The sequence below is a fragment of the Bos grunniens genome, chromosome 21 (genome assembly GCF_055505025.1).
Source record: "Bos grunniens cultivar Pamir isolate PY7600 chromosome 21, Bosgru_T2T1.0, whole genome shotgun sequence".
Classification (NCBI taxonomy): Eukaryota; Metazoa; Chordata; class Mammalia; order Artiodactyla; family Bovidae; genus Bos; species Bos grunniens.
In genome coordinates, this window is record NC_141185.1 from 1,242,272 (window position 1) to 1,262,946 (window position 20,675).

General features: G+C 60.1%; 1 protein-coding gene across 6 annotated transcripts in view; it reads left to right on the forward strand.

The window, feature by feature from the left end:
• AHNAK2 (AHNAK nucleoprotein 2) overlaps window positions 1-20,404 on the forward strand; it is a 33,448-nt gene extending 13,044 nt beyond the window's left edge. For 5 of the 6 annotated variants that reach the window (XM_086365031.1, XM_086365025.1, XM_086365028.1 and 2 more), the window contains exons 2-7: window positions 4,174-4,232; window positions 4,368-4,466; window positions 5,031-5,114; window positions 7,926-8,076; window positions 8,827-8,987; window positions 9,109-20,404. In XM_086365031.1, the coding sequence (XP_086221157.1) occupies window positions 4,174-4,232; window positions 4,368-4,466; window positions 5,031-5,114; window positions 7,926-8,076; window positions 8,827-8,987; window positions 9,109-19,827 (11,273 nt within the window). In that variant the 3' untranslated portion in view covers window positions 19,828-20,404. Of the gene's footprint in view, window positions 1-3,911; window positions 4,233-4,367; window positions 4,467-5,030; window positions 5,115-7,925; window positions 8,077-8,826; window positions 8,988-9,108 lie in introns of all 6 variants that reach the window. The other variant, XM_086365029.1, reaches the window with a different exon arrangement.
• Window positions 20,405-20,675: the final 271 nt, after the last annotated feature.

Here is a 20,675-nt window from a genome sequence, read left to right on the forward strand (position 1 = left end):
CAGGCATGACTGAGCGACTTTCACTTCACTTCTTTTTATTTATAGTCCATTTTGCCTAGATAGCATGTAATCAGGGTTGGTTTTTAAATTTCATCTGACAATCTCTACCTTTTTGATTGGAATTTTGAGTCCTTTTATATTTAATATATTGTCAATACGGGCGGCTTAAATCCTACCATCTTGCTAGTTGCTTCCTAATTTTATTCAGTCCATCCTTTGCTCCTCTTCCCCTCATCCCTTACCATGTTTTGGAGTTACTGAAGTATGTATACATAGCTTCCCAGGTGGCACTAGTGGTAAAGAGCCCCCCTGCCAGTGCAGGCTAGACCCAGGAGACGTGGGTTTCATCCCTGTGTCAGGAAGATCCCCCGGAGGAGGGCACAGCAACCCACTGTAGCATTCTTGCCTGGAGAATCTCATGGACAGAGGAGCCCGGTAGGCTGCAGTCCATAGGGTTTCACAGAGTCAGACAGGACTGAAGCAACTTGGCGTCACACACACACGTATATAATTGCTTAATAACATATATTGCGTATATAAGTATAAAGTTCATATTTATAAGTTGATATGTATTTATACATTAAATGTATATAATTATATATTAGACAAATATTAATGTAATTATACACATACGTGTATACTTATATTAATGTAATTAATGTAAATTACATACATTACACATATAATTATACATATAACTTGTATATATGCAAATTATATACATTCTTGTATATACAAATTATTCTGTATGTATATATACAATAATACGCTCATATGCATTGTATATGTACATATATGCATATTTTATTATTTTGTCATTTATATTAATGTATATTTTACAAACATACATTTTTAGTATTATATTTTATTTCTGCTGTTGGCCTGTTAGCTACACATCTTTTTCATCTTGACGGCTGCTTCGTGGTGTACACCACGTATTTCTTATTATCACAGTGTGTCTTCCGGTCACGTGACACTCGCTCGTGTGTGATGTGAGAGCTTTACAGAAGGAGCGTCCGTCCCCCAGCCCCTCCCTTCACGGTGTAGTTGTCGTGTGCCTTACTCCTAGAGACGTTGGATTCTCTGTTTTACTGTTTATGCAGTTGCTTGCCTTTTCCTTTTACAGGTCTGCTCAGGTGTGATCTGCACACCATGAACCTCACCCCCTGTAAATGCACGACTCAGTCGTTTCAGTAACTCTACAGAGCTGTGCAGCCAGCACCCTGTCCGGTTCTAGAACATTCCCAGCACCCCCAGTTCTCAGGAGCCTGTTTGTAGCCCGAGCCTACTCCCACTGGTAGTCCCTAGCAGTTACTTAATTCTGCTAAAATATAGAAACTGATCCAACATATATCCTTCCCCTTCTTTTTTGCTGTTATTGCTGCATATATTACATCTATATGTATTATAATCCCAACAATATGACTGTATGATTACCACCTTTTATGGGATGTTGCCAGATTATGGCCCGTGCACCGAATCCGTCACGCTGCTTGTTTTGAAGGTGGAGTTTTGTTGGGTCACAGTCGTGCTCGTTCATTTGCATATTGTCTGCAACCGCTGCTGAGCGACAACTGTGGAGCTTCGAGGAAGACCACACGGCCTGCAAAGCCTGAAATGCGTGCTGTCTGACCTGTCACGAGAGAAGTCTGCAAACCCCTGCTTTATACGGTCATATCTTTTAAAGCAGTTGAAAGATGGAATGAGGCATATTTATAGATATCTCATTGGAAAGATGTGTTTGCTGCATCTTTTATATTTGCCCACATAGTGACCCTTTTCTGCATTCTTCGTTTCTTTCTGTAGAAACGGGCTAGTACCTAATACCGGTTCCTTTAGCATTTCTTCTAGGAAGACTGGCAGTGAATTCTCTTTGTCTTTGTTCTTTTGCAGATGTCTTTGTTTTGCCTTTATGTTTGAAGGATACTTTACTAGATGTGCAATTCGTGTTTGACAACATTTCTCTCTCAGCGATTTGAGCCTATTGTTCCACTTTTTCCCGGCTTCCATGGTCTTGGATAGTAATTGCACTGTGCCACCATTAAATATGACGGGCCACGTTTCCTTGTTGCTTTCAAAATTGTCTCTTTCTTGTGAACGTTCTGATGTGATTCTCTAGGTCTGGGTCCCTTTGTGTTTATCCTGCTCGGCTTTGTTGAGCTTCTGAGATCTGTAGATTGTTTTCAGCCATTATTCTCTCAAAAATTTTTTTCTGCCTCTCTCTTTTTCCTTCTGAGACTTCAGCTACACATAATTGGCATTCTTAATGTCATCCCATGGGTCTCCGAGGCTCTGTTCATTTTCCTTCAATCCTTTCCCCCTTGTTATTCACACTGGTTTTTGTTGCTCAGTTGCTATGTCCAGCACCTTGTGACCCCACGGGCAGCAGCGCCCCAGCTTTGCAGGCCATGTGATCCTCCTCGCAGCTCCGTGGCTGCCCCAGCTTTGCAGGCCATGTGATCCTCCTCGCAGCTCCATGGCTGCACCAGCTTTGCAGGCCATGTGATCCTCCTTGCAGCTCCGTGGCTGCAGCACAGCAGTGGTTGTGAACAACATGTAAATGGATGAGCAAACTGTAACCCAACAGAACTTCACCTTCAAAACAAGCAACAGGACAGATTTAGTGCACAGGCCATAATCCGTCCTCCACTATTTCTCAGTTTGTTCAAAATCATGTCCACTGAATCATTGATACTATCTAACCATCTTATCCTCTGTCGTCCCCTTATCCTTTTTGTCTTCAGTCTTTCGCAGCACCAGGGTCTTTTCCAATGAGTTGGCTCTTCGCATCAGGTGGCCAAAGTATTGGAGCTTCAGCCTTGGCATTAATCCTTCCAATGAATATTCAGGGTTGATTTTCTTTAGGGTGGTCTGGTTTGATCTCTTTGCTGTCCAAGGGACTCTTAACAGCCTTCTCCTGCATCACAATTCGAAAGCATCAATCCCTTGTACTCAGCCTTCTTTATGGTCCAACTCTCACATCTGTAAATGACTACTGGAAAAACCATAACTTTGACTGTACGGACCTTTGTCAGCAAAGTGATGTCTCTGCTTTTCAATACACTATTTAGGGTTGTCATAGTTCTTCTTTCAAGGAGCAAGCATCTTTTATTTCATGGATGTGGTCACCGTCTCCAGTGATTTTGAAGCCCAAGAAAATAAAATTTGTCACTGCTTACACTTTTTTCCCTTTTATTCGCCAGGCCATGGTACCAGATGCCATGACCTTAGTCTTTTTAACGTTGAGTTTTAAGCCAGTTTGACTCTCCGCTTTCACCCATATCACGAGCTTCTTTAGTTCTTCTTCGCTTTCTGCCGTTAGAGCGGTTAAACTGACTAATGTCTATTAATATACAAGTGTTTTTGTTGTGGTGGTTTTTTCTGACTGCACCACAGAGCTTGCAGGATCTTAGTTCCCTGACCAGGGATTGAACCTGGGCCCTAGCAGTGGGAGTGCTGAGTCCTGGTCACTGGGCCACCAGGGGACCCCCCTGATCTACCAGGTTTTCACTTCCTCTGTCATCTCAGCTCTGCTATGGAGTCTCTCCAGTAAACTTTCAACTCCAGAATTTCCAATTAAAAAAAAAAATTCTGTTTCTTTATGACTTTCTTCATCAAGCCATGGTCATCATATTTTTCGTTAATTCTGCAAACATGTCCTGCTTTACTTTTTTGAACAAATGCATGACTCTTGCTCTGGAGTCTGTGCCAAATGCAACTTCTGTGGACATTCAAAGACAGGCTCCATGAGCCGTTTTTCTTCCTCACTAAAGGTCATGCTTTCTCGTTTCCCTGCACGGCATGTACTTTTGTGTTGGATACTGGACGTCATACTTTCCATATTATAGTAACTCTGGATTCTGATTCCTTGTCAGGACTGTAATTACTGTTTTGTTTGTGTGTTTGTTTAGTAACTTGCTTTGACCAAATCTGCGAAGTTTACCTACTCGATCCGTGCACCTCCGTCCCGGCTCACTGCTTTCAGACCCGGTCTCGATGCCTCCCCAGCTCAGTGACTGTGGGTCCTCCCCTGACCGTTGCTTGTGCTCCCAGACCCAGTGTCCAGGGCTACCCCACCTGTGTGTCCACAGCCTCTCCTGGGCCCCTGCCCCCAGCTCCACCGTCCGCTCCACCCGCCGGCAAGGCTCCACTGACTCAGCCCTCCCTTTGCAGTGTCCGGTCGGCAGCTGCAGCCTGGAGAGCCAGATGCAGAATCCGAGGAGGAGCGCTCGGTAAGTGAGGTCCGGGAGGGTGTGTGCGCGCTCCTGCCCACTCCCCCCACCCCCCACCCCCCACCCCTGGTCCCTTCCTGGAATTGAGCAGAGCCGAGTGGCTGAGGGTAGCCTGAGCTTCTCTCCTCCTGCCAGGTGACTGCAGAGCCGGGGCCCGAGCTCATCCGTCCCCGGCCACAGGGCTCCTCGCCTGTCTACGAGTACGTGACTGAGGGCGACGGCTTCAGACTCCCGGTAAGCCCCCTAGACGGACCCACACAGGCCGAGGGAGGGCGCCGCTGGGAGAGGCACAGGCGGCCACACCGCCTCTGGATCGCCCCACGTGGACAGCTGTGTCTGCTCAGCCATCTCCTCTGCGCTTGCCCTGGGGCCCTCCCTTCAGCCAGCCAAGACACGGTAGAGATGGCACACATGTGTGCAGGTGGGGAAGAGATCTCACGCCCCCGTGTGCGATGGGGCACAGGACATGTGCACACACGGCTCTCTGGCGAGGAGACACAGAGAGGGTCTTTGCAGCCACCTCTGGAGGTGACTGCGTTAAGCCAGCAATGGTGGGCTCCCTAAAAGGACTCGCTCTGGCGCTGCTTCGTCTCTGTCCCCTCTACCTGTGGACGTGGGGGCTTGGCCCCCTGGGAAGCGTCAAGGCCCAGAGCTGCCTTCCCCCAGAGGAGCCTGGCTCCGCTTGCACACGGCTGCACCCTGCAGGTTCTGGGCAGGTTCGGGCATCTGGGCCCCCCGAGTGCCTCCTGTCCCCTGGGCTGGGGCAGGTCGGTCACTTGCTGTTTGTTGCTGCTGCAGGAAGACGCGCCAAGGAGGCGGAGGTCCTGGTGGAAGCGGGACTCAGGGGACTCGAGGACACTTTCCAGGATGAGCCGCCTGGAGGTGGGCATGTGGCGAGTGGACGTTGGGGTGGGCACGGGCCAGCACCTGACAGGGGCCCCAGCCAAGGAATCCAGGGCCAGAGTGAGATGTCGAGAAGCAGGAAAGCTGGCAGGGTGCCCTAGTGCTTTGGGGAAGGGTGTGCCACCTCCTTCATCAGGCCAGGGGGCGGGGCTCCGGAACGCTGGTCCAGGCCTCCCAAGACTCAGAAGGAAAGGTCCAGACCACTGACCAGGTGGACCCAGGTGCCCAGACCTCAGTGTTCCCACCTGTGCAGTGGATCTGGCCACTGCCTGTTACATCCAAGACCACAGGAGGAGCTGGGTTCTCTGGGCTCCTGGGGAGCCAGGCAAACCACTGCCTGGCAGCCTGTTCTGTCACTGACAGTGTCTTCCCCAAGGCCAGCAACTCCAGGGCTCTCCCAGACCCCGAGGATCCGTCATGTCTGAGCTCAGGCCCGTCATGCCGTTCTTGGCATTCTCCCAGGCATTGTACAGGAGGTGGTGATCAAAACCATCCCCAAAAAAGAAACTCAAAAAGGCAAAATGGTTGTCTGAGGAGGTCTTACAGATAGCTGAGAAAAGAAGAGAAGCTAAACGCAAAGGAGAAAAGGAAAGATATACCCATCTGAATGCAGAGTTCTAAGAATAGAAAGGAGAGATAAGAAAGCCTTTTTAAGCGAACAATGCAAAAAAATAGATGAAAGCAATAGAATGGGAAAGACTAGAGATCTCTTCAAGAAAATTAGAGATACCAAGGGAACATTTCATGCCAAGATAGGCACAATGAAGGACAAAAACGGTATGGACCTAACAGAAGCAGAGGATATTAAGAAGAGGTGGCAAGAATACACAGAAGAACTGTACAAAAAAGATCTTAAAGACCCAGATAATGACTGTGGTGTGATCACTCACCTAGAGCCAGACATCCTGGAGTGTGAAGTCAAGTGGACCTTAGGAAGCATCACTATGAGCAAACTAGTGGAGGTGATGGTATTCCAGTTGAGTTATTTCAAATCCTGAAAGATGATGCTGCACTCAGTATGCCAGCAAATTCGGAAAACTCGGCACTGGCCACAGGAGTGGAAAAGGTCAGTTTTCATTCCAGTCCCAAACAAGGGCAATGCCAAAGAATGCTCAAACTACCGCACAATTGCGCTCATCTCACACGCTAGCAAAGTAATGCTCAAAGTTCTCCAAGCCAAGCTTCAACAATATGTGAACTGAGAAATTCCAGATCTTCAAGCTGGATTTAGAAAAGGCAGAGGAACCAGAGTTCAAATTGTCAACATCCGCTGGATCATCGAAAAAGCAAGAGAGTTCCAGAAAACTATCTCCTTCTGCTTTATTGACTATGCCAAAACCTTTGACCATGTGGATCACAACAAACTGTGGAAAATTTTTAAAGAGATGGGAATACCAGACCATCTTATGTGCCTCCTGAGAAACCTGTATGCAGGTCAAGAAGCAACAGTTAGAACTGGACATGGAATTATGAACTGGTTTCAAATTGGGAAAGGAGTACATCAAGGCTGTATATTGTCGCCCTGCTTATTTAACTTATATGCAGAGTACATCATGCGAAATGCCGGGCTGGATGAAGCACAAGTTGGAATCTAGATTATAGGGAGAAATATCGATAACCTCAGATATGAAAATGATGCCGCCCTAATGGCAGAAAGCGAAGAAGAACTGAAGAGCCTCTTGATGAAAGTGAAAGAGGAGAGTGAAAAAGCTAGCTTAAAACCCAACGTTCTAAAAACAAAGATCATGACATCCAGTCCCATCACTTCATGACAAATAGATGGGGAAATAATGGAAACTGAGAAATTTTATTTTGGGGGGCTCTAAAATCACTGCAGATGGTGACTGCAGCTGTGAAATTAAAAGACGCTTGCTCCTTGGAAGAAAAGCTATGACCAACCTAGACAGCATATTAAAAAGCAGAGACATTACTTTGCCGACAAAGTCTGTCTAGTCAAAGCTATGGTTTTTCCAATAGTCGTGTGTGGGTGTGTGAGCTGGTCAGTGAAAAAGGCTGACCACTGAAGAATTGATGCCTTTGAACTGTGGTGTTGGAGAAGACTCTTGAGAGTCCCTTGGACTTCGAGGAGATCAAACCAGTCCATCCTAAAGGAAATCAGTCCTGAATATTCACTGGAAGGACTGATGCTGAAGCTGAAACTCTAATAATTTGGCCAGCTGATGCGAAGAATTGACTCATTAGAAAAGACCTGATGCTGGAAGCGATAAAAGGCAGGAGAAGAAAGGGATGACAGAGGATGATCTGGCTGGCTGGCATCACCGACTCGATGGACATGGGTGTGAGCAAGCTCTGGGAGATGGTGAAGGACAGGGAGGCCTGGCATGCTGCAGTCCATGGAGTCGCAGAGTCGAACACGACTGAGCGATTAAACAGCAACAACAAACGGCCCTCCTTGGTCTGAGCGCCAGCTGAGTATCACCTTGTAAGTGATCAGCACTGGCAATGAGGTGATGATGAACGGGGAGCCCCTGCAGGAAGCCTTGGCCACGTGCGGGCGAAGACTCTTCCTCTGCTCAGCAAGCCCTGCTGGCCTGGACGGTGGGGCAGGGTGCTCCTGAGCCCTGGCAAGCAGGGACACGGACCAGGGGAGGCTGCTGTCAGCAGAGGTGGCAGCCGCCGGCCTCCCCCAGAGCCGGACACAGTGGCCCAGGTGTGCTCTGGGGCCGCAGAGGGCTCTGGGGTCCCCGGGCTTCAGAGGAGGCAGCCCCCAGCACCTACCCCCGTGGTGGGGAGAGGCCCATGCTCACCAAGGCCCTGCTGTGCTTTCAGTCCACGCAGGATGGGACAGAAGTGACACTGAAGACGGACGTGGAGGCTGGAGCCAGCGGCTACAGTGTCACGGGCGGTGGGGACCAGGGCATCTTTGTCAAGCAAGTGCTGAAGGACTCGTCAGCTGCCAAGCTCTTCAGCCTGAGAGAAGGTGCCACGGGCCCGTCCCCAGTTCCCCACGGTCCCATCGGGGGAGGGGGATGGGCCCCAGTGGACACAGGGTGGCCCCTGGGAGTGTCCCTTTGGTCGCATTGGGGGAGGGGGATGGGCCCCATTGGACGCAGGGTGACCCCGGAGAGTGTCCCCACGGTCCCATCAGGAGACGGGAACTGGCCCCAGTGGATGCAGGGTGGTCCCTGGGAGTGTCCCCACGGTCCCATCGGGGGACAGGCCCCAGTGGACACAGGGTGACCCCTGGGGGTGTCCCCATGGTCCCATTGGGGGAGGGGCCCCACTGGACGCAGGGTGGCCCCTGGGAGTGCCCCATGGTCCCATTGGGGGACGGACCCCAGTGGACGCAGGGTGACCCCTGGGGGTGTCCCCACGGTCCCATCGGGGGACGGGCCCCAGTGGACGCAGGGTGGCCCCTGGGAGTGTCCCCACGGTCCCATCAGGGGACAGGCCCCAGTGGATGCAGGGTGACCCCTGGGGGTGTCCCCATGGTCCCATTGGGGGAGGGGCCCCAGTGGACGCAGGGTGGCCCCTGGAGACCTCTCAGCCATGTCAAGGCTGGGGCCACTCTGTGCTAAGCTCTCTGCCTGAAAATGAGGGGCTCCTATCCACTGGGGGTTTAGTAAACGGGAGGGGCGGGCAGCCTTCCACTCACACCCCCGTGGGCCCCTCCTGTGAGGCCCCGGAGGGCGGGGGCACTAAAGCGCCAGGCCACTCTGTCTTTGTCCAGGGGATCAACTACTCAGCGCAACGATATTCTTCGACAACATTAAATATGAAGATGCTCTCAAAATCCTTCAGTACTCAGAGCCCTACAAGGTTCAGTTCAAAATCAGACGGAAGCTTCCTGCCGGAGTGGCCGAGCCTGGCCCGAAGGTCGGCGAGGAGCAGGTGAGCGCCCTGGCCCTCAGGGCTTGGCCCCTGCTGGCTCCTCCCCACCCCTTCCAGTCCCCGGAGCCCAGGGCCTCCGCCTCCCTGTTTGGGGCCAACAGGTTCGCTCTCCTTGTTCCAGGACCAGGATGTCGCTGACGGGTGCACGGAGACCCCCACGAAGACGCTGCAGGGTGACGGAGACCAGCAGAGGCTCCTCCCCACACCCAGGGAGGGCAGGGGACGGCGAGCCCAGCGGGAGCGGCTTTCCTGGCCCAAGTTCCAAGCACTGAAGGGCAAACGAGGGCCCCGGAGGTCGCACAGCTCCTCGGAGGCCTACGAGCGGGGGCAGGGGCCCGACCTGTCGCCCACAAGCACAGACACAGAGGCCCGGCTCCCTGCGGAGGAGCAGGCCCAGGAGGAGGAGCCGGGCAGCCAGCGGAGGAGACGGTTCCCCAGCCTGAGGTTCAGGGTGGGCTCAGGGAAGGGCCCGACGGGCAGGGGCGACCAGGGCGGAGCAGGCCCAGCTGAGCTGCTGGAGGAGGCAGGGCCCTCGGAGGCCGAACAAGAGGCCATCGGGGTGGCTGAGGAGGCTGAGGGGCCCAAGGAGCCTGCACTGCCTGGCCAGGGACCCACAGGCGACGGGGTGGGCCCCGCACCCAGACTGCGAAGGAAGAAAAAACAGGCCAGGGGCCCGCAGGAGACTCTTGCGGAGGAACAAACAGAGGCGGGGACAGCCCCAGGCGAGACCAGGGAGGGAGCCGCGGAGGACACTCAGGGGCCACAGCTGGGCACTGCCAGGCTGTCTCTGAAGGGCTCCGCAGACCAGGGCACCTACCAGAACGGCCAGCCAGAATTCCGCATCCGCATAACCAGCTTAAAGACACCCAAGTTCAAGGTGGCCAGAGAAGGAGTACCGGAGGAGGCAGAGGGCACAGCCCCGGTGCGCTGGGGAAGCTGGTGGACACGGGTCTCTACCGACGACTCCAGGGCCACGGGTGACGACGAAGGGGACACAGAGTCACAGACGATGACAAGACCACAAGAAACACAGAGGACAAAACGAGAGGGAGGAGGAGAGGAGGACGCGGTGCAGAAGCAGGGAGATGACAGCAAGGAAGGGGAACAAGAAACGGAGGAGATGGAAGGAAGGACAAGAATCCTGAAGTGCAAGCTGCCGTCATTCGGGTGGTCACCAGCCAAGGAGGGAAAAGGAGAAAAAACGACACAAATTCAGGAAACAGATAAACAAAAACAAACCAGCGTCACAGGAGGGACTATAGACGTCGAGGAAAAGGGTAAAGACGGTCACGGCAGAGACAGCAGGTTCAAGTTCAAGATGCCGTCCTTCGGCGTGTCGGCGCCCAGCAAGGCCGTCGAGGCCGCCGTGGACGTGTCCCTGCCCAAGGCCCAGGCCGAGGCGACCCTGCCCTCGGTGCAGGCCGACGTCAAGCCCAGTGAGGTCCGCGTGGAGCTGCCCGCGGCCGAGCTGGAGGTCAAGGCCGCCGAGGTGGGCGTCAAGCTGCCGGAGGGCCACCTGCCCGAAGCCGAGCTCAAGGAAGGGGCGGCGGGAGTCGGGATCAAGGCCCACCTGCCCAAGGTGCAGATGCCCAGCGTCAAGCTGCCCAAGGTGGACATCAAGGCCCCGCAGGTGGACATCAAGGGGCCCAAGCTGGACCTGAAGGGCGCCAAGGCCGAGGTGGCCGCCCCCGACGTGGAGGTGTCGCTGCCCAGCGTGGAGGTGGACACCCAGGCCCCGGGCGCCAAGCTGGAGGGCGACCTGTCCCTGGGGGACAAGGAGGTGGCCGCCAGAGACAGCAAGTTCAAGATGCCCAAGTTCAAGATGCCGTCCTTCGGCGTGTCGGCGCCCAGCAAGGCCGTCGAGGCCGCCGTGGACGTGTCCCTGCCCAAGGCCCAGGCCGAGGCGACCCTGCCCTCGGTGCAGGCCGACGTCAAGCCCAGTGAGGTCCGCGTGGAGCTGCCCGCGGCCGAGCTGGAGGTCAAGGCCGCCGAGGTGGGCGTCAAGCTGCCGGAGGGCCACCTGCCCGAAGCCGAGCTCAAGGAAGGGGCGGCGGGAGTCGGGATCAAGGCCCACCTGCCCAAGGTGCAGATGCCCAGCGTCAAGCTGCCCAAGGTGGACATCAAGGCCCCGCAGGTGGACATCAAGGGGCCCAAGCTGGACCTGAAGGGCGCCAAGGCCGAGGTGGCCGCCCCCGACGTGGAGGTGTCGCTGCCCAGCGTGGAGGTGGACACCCAGGCCCCGGGCGCCAAGCTGGAGGGCGACCTGTCCCTGGGGGACAAGGAGGTGGCCGCCAGAGACAGCAAGTTCAAGATGCCCAAGTTCAAGATGCCGTCCTTCGGCGTGTCGGCGCCCAGCAAGGCCGTCGAGGCCGCCGTGGACGTGTCCCTGCCCAAGGCCCAGGCCGAGGCGACCCTGCCCTCGGTGCAGGCCGACGTCAAGCCCAGTGAGGTCCGCGTGGAGCTGCCCGCGGCCGAGCTGGAGGTCAAGGCCGCCGAGGTGGGCGTCAAGCTGCCGGAGGGCCACCTGCCCGAAGCCGAGCTCAAGGAAGGGGCGGCGGGAGTCGGGATCAAGGCCCACCTGCCCAAGGTGCAGATGCCCAGCGTCAAGCTGCCCAAGGTGGACATCAAGGCCCCGCAGGTGGACATCAAGGGGCCCAAGCTGGACCTGAAGGGCGCCAAGGCCGAGGTGGCCGCCCCCGACGTGGAGGTGTCGCTGCCCAGCGTGGAGGTGGACACCCAGGCCCCGGGCGCCAAGCTGGAGGGCGACCTGTCCCTGGGGGACAAGGAGGTGGCCGCCAGAGACAGCAAGTTCAAGATGCCCAAGTTCAAGATGCCGTCCTTCGGCGTGTCGGCGCCCAGCAAGGCCGTCGAGGCCGCCGTGGACGTGTCCCTGCCCAAGGCCCAGGCCGAGGCGACCCTGCCCTCGGTGCAGGCCGACGTCAAGCCCAGTGAGGTCCGCGTGGAGCTGCCCGCGGCCGAGCTGGAGGTCAAGGCCGCCGAGGTGGGCGTCAAGCTGCCGGAGGGCCACCTGCCCGAAGCCGAGCTCAAGGAAGGGGCGGCGGGAGTCGGGATCAAGGCCCACCTGCCCAAGGTGCAGATGCCCAGCGTCAAGCTGCCCAAGGTGGACATCAAGGCCCCGCAGGTGGACATCAAGGGGCCCAAGCTGGACCTGAAGGGCGCCAAGGCCGAGGTGGCCGCCCCCGACGTGGAGGTGTCGCTGCCCAGCGTGGAGGTGGACACCCAGGCCCCGGGCGCCAAGCTGGAGGGCGACCTGTCCCTGGGGGACAAGGAGGTGGCCGCCAGAGACAGCAAGTTCAAGATGCCCAAGTTCAAGATGCCGTCCTTCGGCGTGTCGGCGCCCAGCAAGGCCGTCGAGGCCGCCGTGGACGTGTCCCTGCCCAAGGCCCAGGCCGAGGCGACCCTGCCCTCGGTGCAGGCCGACGTCAAGCCCAGTGAGGTCCGCGTGGAGCTGCCCGCGGCCGAGCTGGAGGTCAAGGCCGCCGAGGTGGGCGTCAAGCTGCCGGAGGGCCACCTGCCCGAAGCCGAGCTCAAGGAAGGGGCGGCGGGAGTCGGGATCAAGGCCCACCTGCCCAAGGTGCAGATGCCCAGCGTCAAGCTGCCCAAGGTGGACATCAAGGCCCCGCAGGTGGACATCAAGGGGCCCAAGCTGGACCTGAAGGGCGCCAAGGCCGAGGTGGCCGCCCCCGACGTGGAGGTGTCGCTGCCCAGCGTGGAGGTGGACACCCAGGCCCCGGGCGCCAAGCTGGAGGGCGACCTGTCCCTGGGGGACAAGGAGGTGGCCGCCAGAGACAGCAAGTTCAAGATGCCCAAGTTCAAGATGCCGTCCTTCGGCGTGTCGGCGCCCAGCAAGGCCGTCGAGGCCGCCGTGGACGTGTCCCTGCCCAAGGCCCAGGCCGAGGCGACCCTGCCCTCGGTGCAGGCCGACGTCAAGCCCAGTGAGGTCCGCGTGGAGCTGCCCGCGGCCGAGCTGGAGGTCAAGGCCGCCGAGGTGGGCGTCAAGCTGCCGGAGGGCCACCTGCCCGAAGCCGAGCTCAAGGAAGGGGCGGCGGGAGTCGGGATCAAGGCCCACCTGCCCAAGGTGCAGATGCCCAGCGTCAAGCTGCCCAAGGTGGACATCAAGGCCCCGCAGGTGGACATCAAGGGGCCCAAGCTGGACCTGAAGGGCGCCAAGGCTGAGGTGGCCGCCCCCGACGTGGAGGTGTCGCTGCCCAGCGTGGAGGTGGACACCCAGGCCCCGGGCGCCAAGCTGGAGGGCGACCTGTCCCTGGGGGACAAGGAGGTGGCCGCCAGAGACAGCAAGTTCAAGATGCCCAAGTTCAAGATGCCGTCCTTCGGCGTGTCGGCGCCCAGCAAGGCCGTCGAGGCCGCCGTGGACGTGTCCCTGCCCAAGGCCCAGGCCGAGGCGACCCTGCCCTCGGTGCAGGCCGACGTCAAGCCCAGTGAGGTCCGCGTGGAGCTGCCCGCGGCCGAGCTGGAGGTCAAGGCCGCCGAGGTGGGCGTCAAGCTGCCGGAGGGCCACCTGCCCGAAGCCGAGCTCAAGGAAGGGGCGGCGGGAGTCGGGATCAAGGCCCACCTGCCCAAGGTGCAGATGCCCAGCGTCAAGCTGCCCAAGGTGGACATCAAGGCCCCGCAGGTGGACATCAAGGGGCCCAAGCTGGACCTGAAGGGCGCCAAGGCCGAGGTGGCCGCCCCCGACGTGGAGGTGTCGCTGCCCAGCGTGGAGGTGGACACCCAGGCCCCGGGCGCCAAGCTGGAGGGCGACCTGTCCCTGGGGGACAAGGAGGTGGCCGCCAGAGACAGCAAGTTCAAGATGCCCAAGTTCAAGATGCCGTCCTTCGGCGTGTCGGCGCCCAGCAAGGCCGTCGAGGCCGCCATGGACGTGTCCCTGCCCAAGGCCCAGGCCGAGGCGACCCTGCCCTCGGTGCAGGCCGACGTCAAGCCCAGTGAGGTCCGCGTGGAGCTGCCCGCGGCCGAGCTGGAGGTCAAGGCCGCCGAGGTGGGCGTCAAGCTGCCGGAGGGCCACCTGCCCGAAGCCGAGCTCAAGGAAGGGGCGGCGGGAGTCGGGATCAAGGCCCACCTGCCCAAGGTGCAGATGCCCAGCGTCAAGCTGCCCAAGGTGGACATCAAGGCCCCGCAGGTGGACATCAAGGGGCCCAAGCTGGACCTGAAGGGCGCCAAGGCCGAGGTGGCCGCCCCCGACGTGGAGGTGTCGCTGCCCAGCGTGGAGGTGGACACCCAGGCCCCGGGCGCCAAGCTGGAGGGCGACCTGTCCCTGGGGGACAAGGAGGTGGCCGCCAGAGACAGCAAGTTCAAGATGCCCAAGTTCAAGATGCCGTCCTTCGGCGTGTCGGCGCCCAGCAAGGCCGTCGAGGCCGCCGTGGACGTGTCCCTGCCCAAGGCCCAGGCCGAGGCGACCCTGCCCTCGGTGCAGGCCGACGTCAAGCCCAGTGAGGTCCGCGTGGAGCTGCCCGCGGCCGAGCTGGAGGTCAAGGCCGCCGAGGTGGGCGTCAAGCTGCCGGAGGGCCACCTGCCCGAAGCCGAGCTCAAGGAAGGGGCGGCGGGAGTCGGGATCAAGGCCCACCTGCCCAAGGTGCAGATGCCCAGCGTCAAGCTGCCCAAGGTGGACATCAAGGCCCCGCAGGTGGACATCAAGGGGCCCAAGCTGGACCTGAAGGGCGCCAAGGCCGAGGTGGCCGCCCCCGACGTGGAGGTGTCGCTGCCCAGCGTGGAGGTGGACACCCAGGCCCCGGGCGCCAAGCTGGAGGGCGACCTGTCCCTGGGGGACAAGGAGGTGGCCGCCAGAGACAGCAAGTTCAAAATGCCCAAGTTCAAGATGCCGTCCTTCGGCGTGTCGGCGCCCAGCAAGGCCGTCGAGGCCGCCGTGGACGTGTCCCTGCCCAAGGCCCAGGCCGAGGCGACCCTGCCCTCGGTGCAGGCCGACGTCAAGCCCAGTGAGGTCCGCGTGGAGCTGCCCGCGGCCGAGCTGGAGGTCAAGGCCGCCGAGGTGGGCGTCAAGCTGCCGGAGGGCCACCTGCCCGAAGCCGAGCTCAAGGAAGGGGCGGCGGGAGTCGGGATCAAGGCCCACCTGCCCAAGGTGCAGATGCCCAGTGTCAAGCTGCCCAAGGTGGACATCAAGGCCCCGCAGGTGGACATCAAGGGGCCCAAGCTGGACCTGAAGGGCGCCAAGGCCGAGGTGGCCGCCCCCGACGTGGAGGTGTCGCTGCCCAGCGTGGAGGTGGACACCCAGGCCCCGGGCGCCAAGCTGGAGGGCGACCTGTCCCTGGGGGACAAGGAGGTGGCCGCCAGAGACAGCAAGTTCAAGATGCCCAAGTTCAAGATGCCGTCCTTCGGCGTGTCGGCGCCCAGCAAGGCCGTCGAGGCCGCCGTGGACGTGTCCCTGCCCAAGGCCCAGGCCGAGGCGACCCTGCCCTCGGTGCAGGCCGACGTCAAGCCCAGTGAGGTCCGCGTGGAGCTGCCCGCGGCCGAGCTGGAGGTCAAGGCCGCCGAGGTGGGCGTCAAGCTGCCGGAGGGCCACCTGCCCGAAGCCGAGCTCAAGGAAGGGGCGGCGGGAGTCGGGATCAAGGCCCACCTGCCCAAGGTGCAGATGCCCAGCGTCAAGCTGCCCAAGGTGGACATCAAGGCCCCGCAGGTGGACATCAAGGGGCCCAAGCTGGACCTGAAGGGCGCCAAGGCCGAGGTGGCCGCCCCCGACGTGGAGGTGTCGCTGCCCAGCGTGGAGGTGGACACCCAGGCCCCGGGCGCCAAGCTGGAGGGCGACCTGTCCCTGGGGGACAAGGAGGTGGCCGCCAGAGACAGCAAGTTCAAAATGCCCAAGTTCAAGATGCCGTCCTTCGGCGTGTCGGCGCCCAGCAAGGCCGTCGAGGCCGCCGTGGACGTGTCCCTGCCCAAGGCCCAGGCCGAGGCGACCCTGCCCTCGGTGCAGGCCGACGTCAAGCCCAGTGAGGTCCGCGTGGAGCTGCCCGCGGCCGAGCTGGAGGTCAAGGCCGCCGAGGTGGGCGTCAAGCTGCCGGAGGGCCACCTGCCCGAAGCCGAGCTCAAGGAAGGGGCGGCGGGAGTCGGGATCAAGGCCCACCTGCCCAAGGTGCAGATGCCCAGTGTCAAGCTGCCCAAGGTGGACATCAAGGCCCCGCAGGTGGACATCAAGGGGCCCAAGCTGGACCTGAAGGGCGCCAAGGCCGAGGTGGCCGCCCCCGACGTGGAGGTGTCGCTGCCCAGCGTGGAGGTGGACACCCAGGCCCCGGGCGCCAAGCTGGAGGGCGACCTGTCCCTGGGGGACAAGGAGGTGGCCGCCAGAGACAGCAAGTTCAAGATGCCCAAGTTCAAGATGCCGTCCTTCGGCGTGTCGGCGCCCAGCAAGGCCGTCGAGGCCGCCGTGGACTTGTCCCTGCCCAAGGCCCAGGCCGAGGCGACCCTGCCCTCGGTGCAGGCCGACGTCAAGCCCAGTGAGGTCCGCGTGGAGCTGCCCGCGGCCGAGCTGGAGGTCAAGGCCGCCGAGGTGGGCGTCAAGCTGCCGGAGGGCCACCTGCCCGAAGCCGAGCTCAAGGAAGGGGCGGCGGGAGTCGGGATCAAGGCCCACCTGCCCAAGGTGCAGATGCCCAGCGTCAAGCTGCCCAAGGTGGACATCAAGGCCCCGCAGGTGGACATCAAGGGGCCCAAGCTGGACCTGAAGGGCGCCAAGGCCGAGGTGGCCGCCCCCGACGTGGAGGTGTCGCTGCCCAGCGTGGAGGTGGACACCCAGGCCCCGGGCGCCAAGCTGGAGGGCGACCTGTCCCTGGGGGACAAGGAGGTGGCCGCCAGAGACAGCAAGTTCAAAATGCCCAAGTTCAAGATGCCGTCCTTCGGCGTGTCGGCGCCCAGCAAGGCCGTCGAGGCCGCCGTGGACGTGTCCCTGCCCAAGGCCCAGGCCGAGGCGACCCTGCCCTCGGTGCAGGCCGACGTCAAGCCCAGTGAGGTCCGCGTGGAGCTGCCCGCGGCCGAGCTGGAGGTCAAGGCCGCCGAGGTGGGCGTCAAGCTGCCGGAGGGCCACCTGCCCGAAGCCGAGCTCAAGGAAGGGGCGGCGGGAGTCGGGATCAAGGCCCACCTGCCCAAGGTGCAGATGCCCAGCGTCAAGCTGTCCAAGGTGGACAGCAAGGCCCCGCAGGTGGACATCAAGGGGCCCAAGCTGGACCTGAAGGGCACCAAGGCCGAGGTGGCCGCCCCCGATGTGGAGGTGTCGCTGCCCAGCGTGGAGGTGGACACCCAGGCCCCGGGCGCCAAGCTGGAGGGCGACCTGTCCCTGGGGGACAAGGAGGCGGCCGCCAGAGGCCGCACGTTTAGAACTGAAGATGATGTTAAAATCCATGTCAGGAAACCGCATTTTAAGTTTCCAGCATTGTTTTCTTCACCAGGGAAATCTTTGAGAAGTTCTACCCTTGTTGAAGGTGATCCTCAGCTTTCTTTGCCCTCTAGTGTGTCTGATGTGGATCCCGCCTTGCCGGATGTTTCTAGCCATAAACTGTCCCTGCCGTGTCCCCGCGTGGGGTGGCCTGGTACTTCCTCAGGCAGCCTTGATGTCAGCAGTTCTCACGCTGAGTCCTCTGCGGTCCCTCCGGAGGCAGTCACTCTCATCAAGTACCAGATGCCTGTTCCCGACGCCCCACATTTCCCTCCAGAAATCCCCTCGTGTTCCCAGGATGATAGAGAAAGTCCTGCCACTTTGCCGCCTGACGAGAGCTTTCCACGCCCACCTGGTAGTCCTGCCGGCCCTGTGGACCCCCTATTTCTTGCATCTTATGGTCGGGTGACTTTTCCTAAGTTTCATCGACCAAAGTTTGGGTTTTCTAGCCCAGAAGCAGCAGATTCTGCGGTGGATGTTCAGGCTGCCGAGCGCCCCCCTGCCCTGTGCCTCCCCAGCGATGCTCAGGGGCTGGACTCTGCTCGCGGCCTGCCCTTGGCAGATCGCAGCCAAGGGCACGGGTCTGGGGATGTCTCAGCCGGCCTGCCTCATGGTGAGGGGACGGCCCAGTCACCAGAAGACCCCCTCCAGCCGTCGTGCAGAGCTTCAGCTGTGGACGCCCCGACGGAGAGGAGCACAGCCGCGCCGGGGGGCTGGTTCAGGATGCCCGCCCTCCACTTGCCCATCATCCAGCGCCCCGCCAGGGAGAAGGGGATGCCTGGGGCACTGAGTCCCACGCCTGCTGCCCATGCATTGGGGGAAGAAGGGCCAGCTCTCATCAAGGCTCAGGGGCCTCTGGGGTCAGAGGTGGAGGCGCCTGAGCCCCTGGAGCCAGCTGAGAAGAGCACGTCCCATGCGGGCGTGCTGAAGATAAACCTAGATGGCAGAGGCTCAACACCGCACCTGCCTCCTCCAGGGGCACCCCCTGCGGGCCTGTCCACTTCCGAGGTCAGGGTCCGCCCGGGCGAAGGCTCCCTTCCACTTCGGATGCCCAGCGGGGCACTTTTGGAAACCGAAGCTCCTCCTGCTGGGCCTGCAGGCCTGGACCTCGCCAGGGGAGAGGGGAGGACGGAGAGATGGTCCTCCCAACCTGAAGGCCCCGTTAAACTGAAGGTGTCCAGCACCGACGGGCCATCCCAGGTTTCTGTGGTCAGCGTGGGTCAGCCCTGGGAGGGCTCCGTGGTAACTGTCAAACTGCCGAGGCTGAGCATGCCGAGGTTCGCCTTCCCTGACCCCGGATCGGAGGCAGACGTCTTCATCCCCGCCGTGCGGGAGGTGCAGTGCACAGGGAGCAGCCTGGATGACGCCTTGCGCACAGAGAGCGTGGGAGCTTGGGGTGCCAGCATCCTGAAGGCCGGCCCTGGGACCCCCGGGGAGCAGCCTGTGGCCTTTGACCTCTCCCCGGAAGCTTCCAGGGTCCGAGTGCACATTCACGGCGCTCGGGGAGAGGGCACCAGGGTCGGCATACATGGCGGGGTGATGGCAGAGCCAGCCGACCCCTCGGGACCCGAGGCCGTTTCCACCCAGATTGTGCGGGAATCAGAGATCCCTGCGTCCGAGATCCAAACGGCTTCCTACGGATTTTCATTGCTGAAAGTGAAGATCCCTGAGCCCCCCACGCAGGGGAGGGTCCAAGACTCCCGACTGATAGGGGGCTTGCAGGAGGCTTCTGAAGACACTGCCCCTGGAACAGACCCTGTTTCTGGAGACCTGCAGCCAGACACCGGAGAACCATTTGAAGTGATCTCGTCCGGCGTCAGCATATCCAGAGGGCCAGCACTCACCACCAACCTGTACTCTGGCCACCCGGGTACGGAGAGCTGCTCTGACGAGGAGCCCGCAGAGATCCTCGAATTTCCCCCAGAAGAGGACAGCGAGGAGGCAGCCGCGGGCCTGGCCGAAGGAGACCAGGCTCCAAAAGAGAAGCCAGAAGGTAAGAGGTCTTCCGGTCTGTTCCGGTTTTGGCTTCCCAGCATCGGTTTCTCTTCTTCCTCTGAAGAGACAGGTGCCGACTCCAAAGATGAAGCCCACGGACCAGCCCCCGCCCAGACCCCGCCTGAGGCAGAGCCTCCCAAGAAACCCGAGAAGGCCGGCTGGTTCCGATTTCCCAAATTAGGGTTCTCCTCCTCCCCCACCAAGAAAAGCAAGACCTCGGAGGAAGAGGCGGCTCCGGCAGAGCAAAAGCTCCAGGAAGAAGCCGCCACCTTCTTTGATGCCCGCGAGAGCTTCTCCCCCGAGGACAGGGAGGAGACGGTGCCGGGCGCTGGGGCCATGGTCACATCCAGGGCCAGGACGGAGCTCATCCTGCTGGAGCCGGACCCGGGGGCCCTGGTCGAGCCTGCGCCTGGGCCCGCTGCCCAGTGAGGATGGAAGGGGAGGCTGTGCCCCGCGCCCCGCATGTGGACGCGAGTCTCCGCCGTGACCCCCAGAGTGGAGGATGAAGCGGAGCTGGCTGCGAGCAGAGGGGCCCCTGCCCCCGGCCCTCCCGAAGCTGCCTCCCAAAGCTTCAGGAGGGTCCCAGGCTCCTGAGGGGCCTTATTAGACACATGTTACTCGAGACACCTGCCTACAAGCCCCTCGAAGACACGGTTGCTGCTTCCTGGTGAAGGCTGTTTCCCTGTTTCTGGCAGAGTCTGCCACAGTCCAAGAGACCCTCTCCCTGCCCGCTTAGAACCAGCCCGCTCTTCACGGGCCGTCTCGCCACGGCGAGCCTGGGATGCTTTGAGTGATGCTGCCCGCGCTGGGCTTGGGGCAGCAGACCACCGAGGTGGCCTAGGCATCCGTCCACGAGCTCCCACCAGACGTCCGTGGGTGCCCACTTGCCCGCCAGTGCCCTCTCCGGCATGCGTGGCCCCCAGCCCCTCAGTGTGCTTGAAGATGGGACCCACTTGGCTGCTCACTGGACACCGAACGGGCTATAAATAAAGCGCTGCCCCCTCCCGTTTCGGCTGCGAGGTGCTTTGTTCTGGGTGAAGCCCACCTCCGCTCCCCACACACCCCTGAGGGCTGCTAGGTTGCTCTGCCAGCACAGTCAGGGCGGCTCCCCCACCTGTCTGTCTGCTCGGGCCCTTCTTCCCGCCTGCAGCCGTGAGAGACAGAGGAGGAAGGTGTGGGCCCAGGGCTCCACTGCGAGGCCAGGGACAGGCTGCCCTGAGCTGGGAGGCCGCCCCAGGCGAGGGCCGTGGGCAGCACAGGGGCGGCCCAGGGGGCAG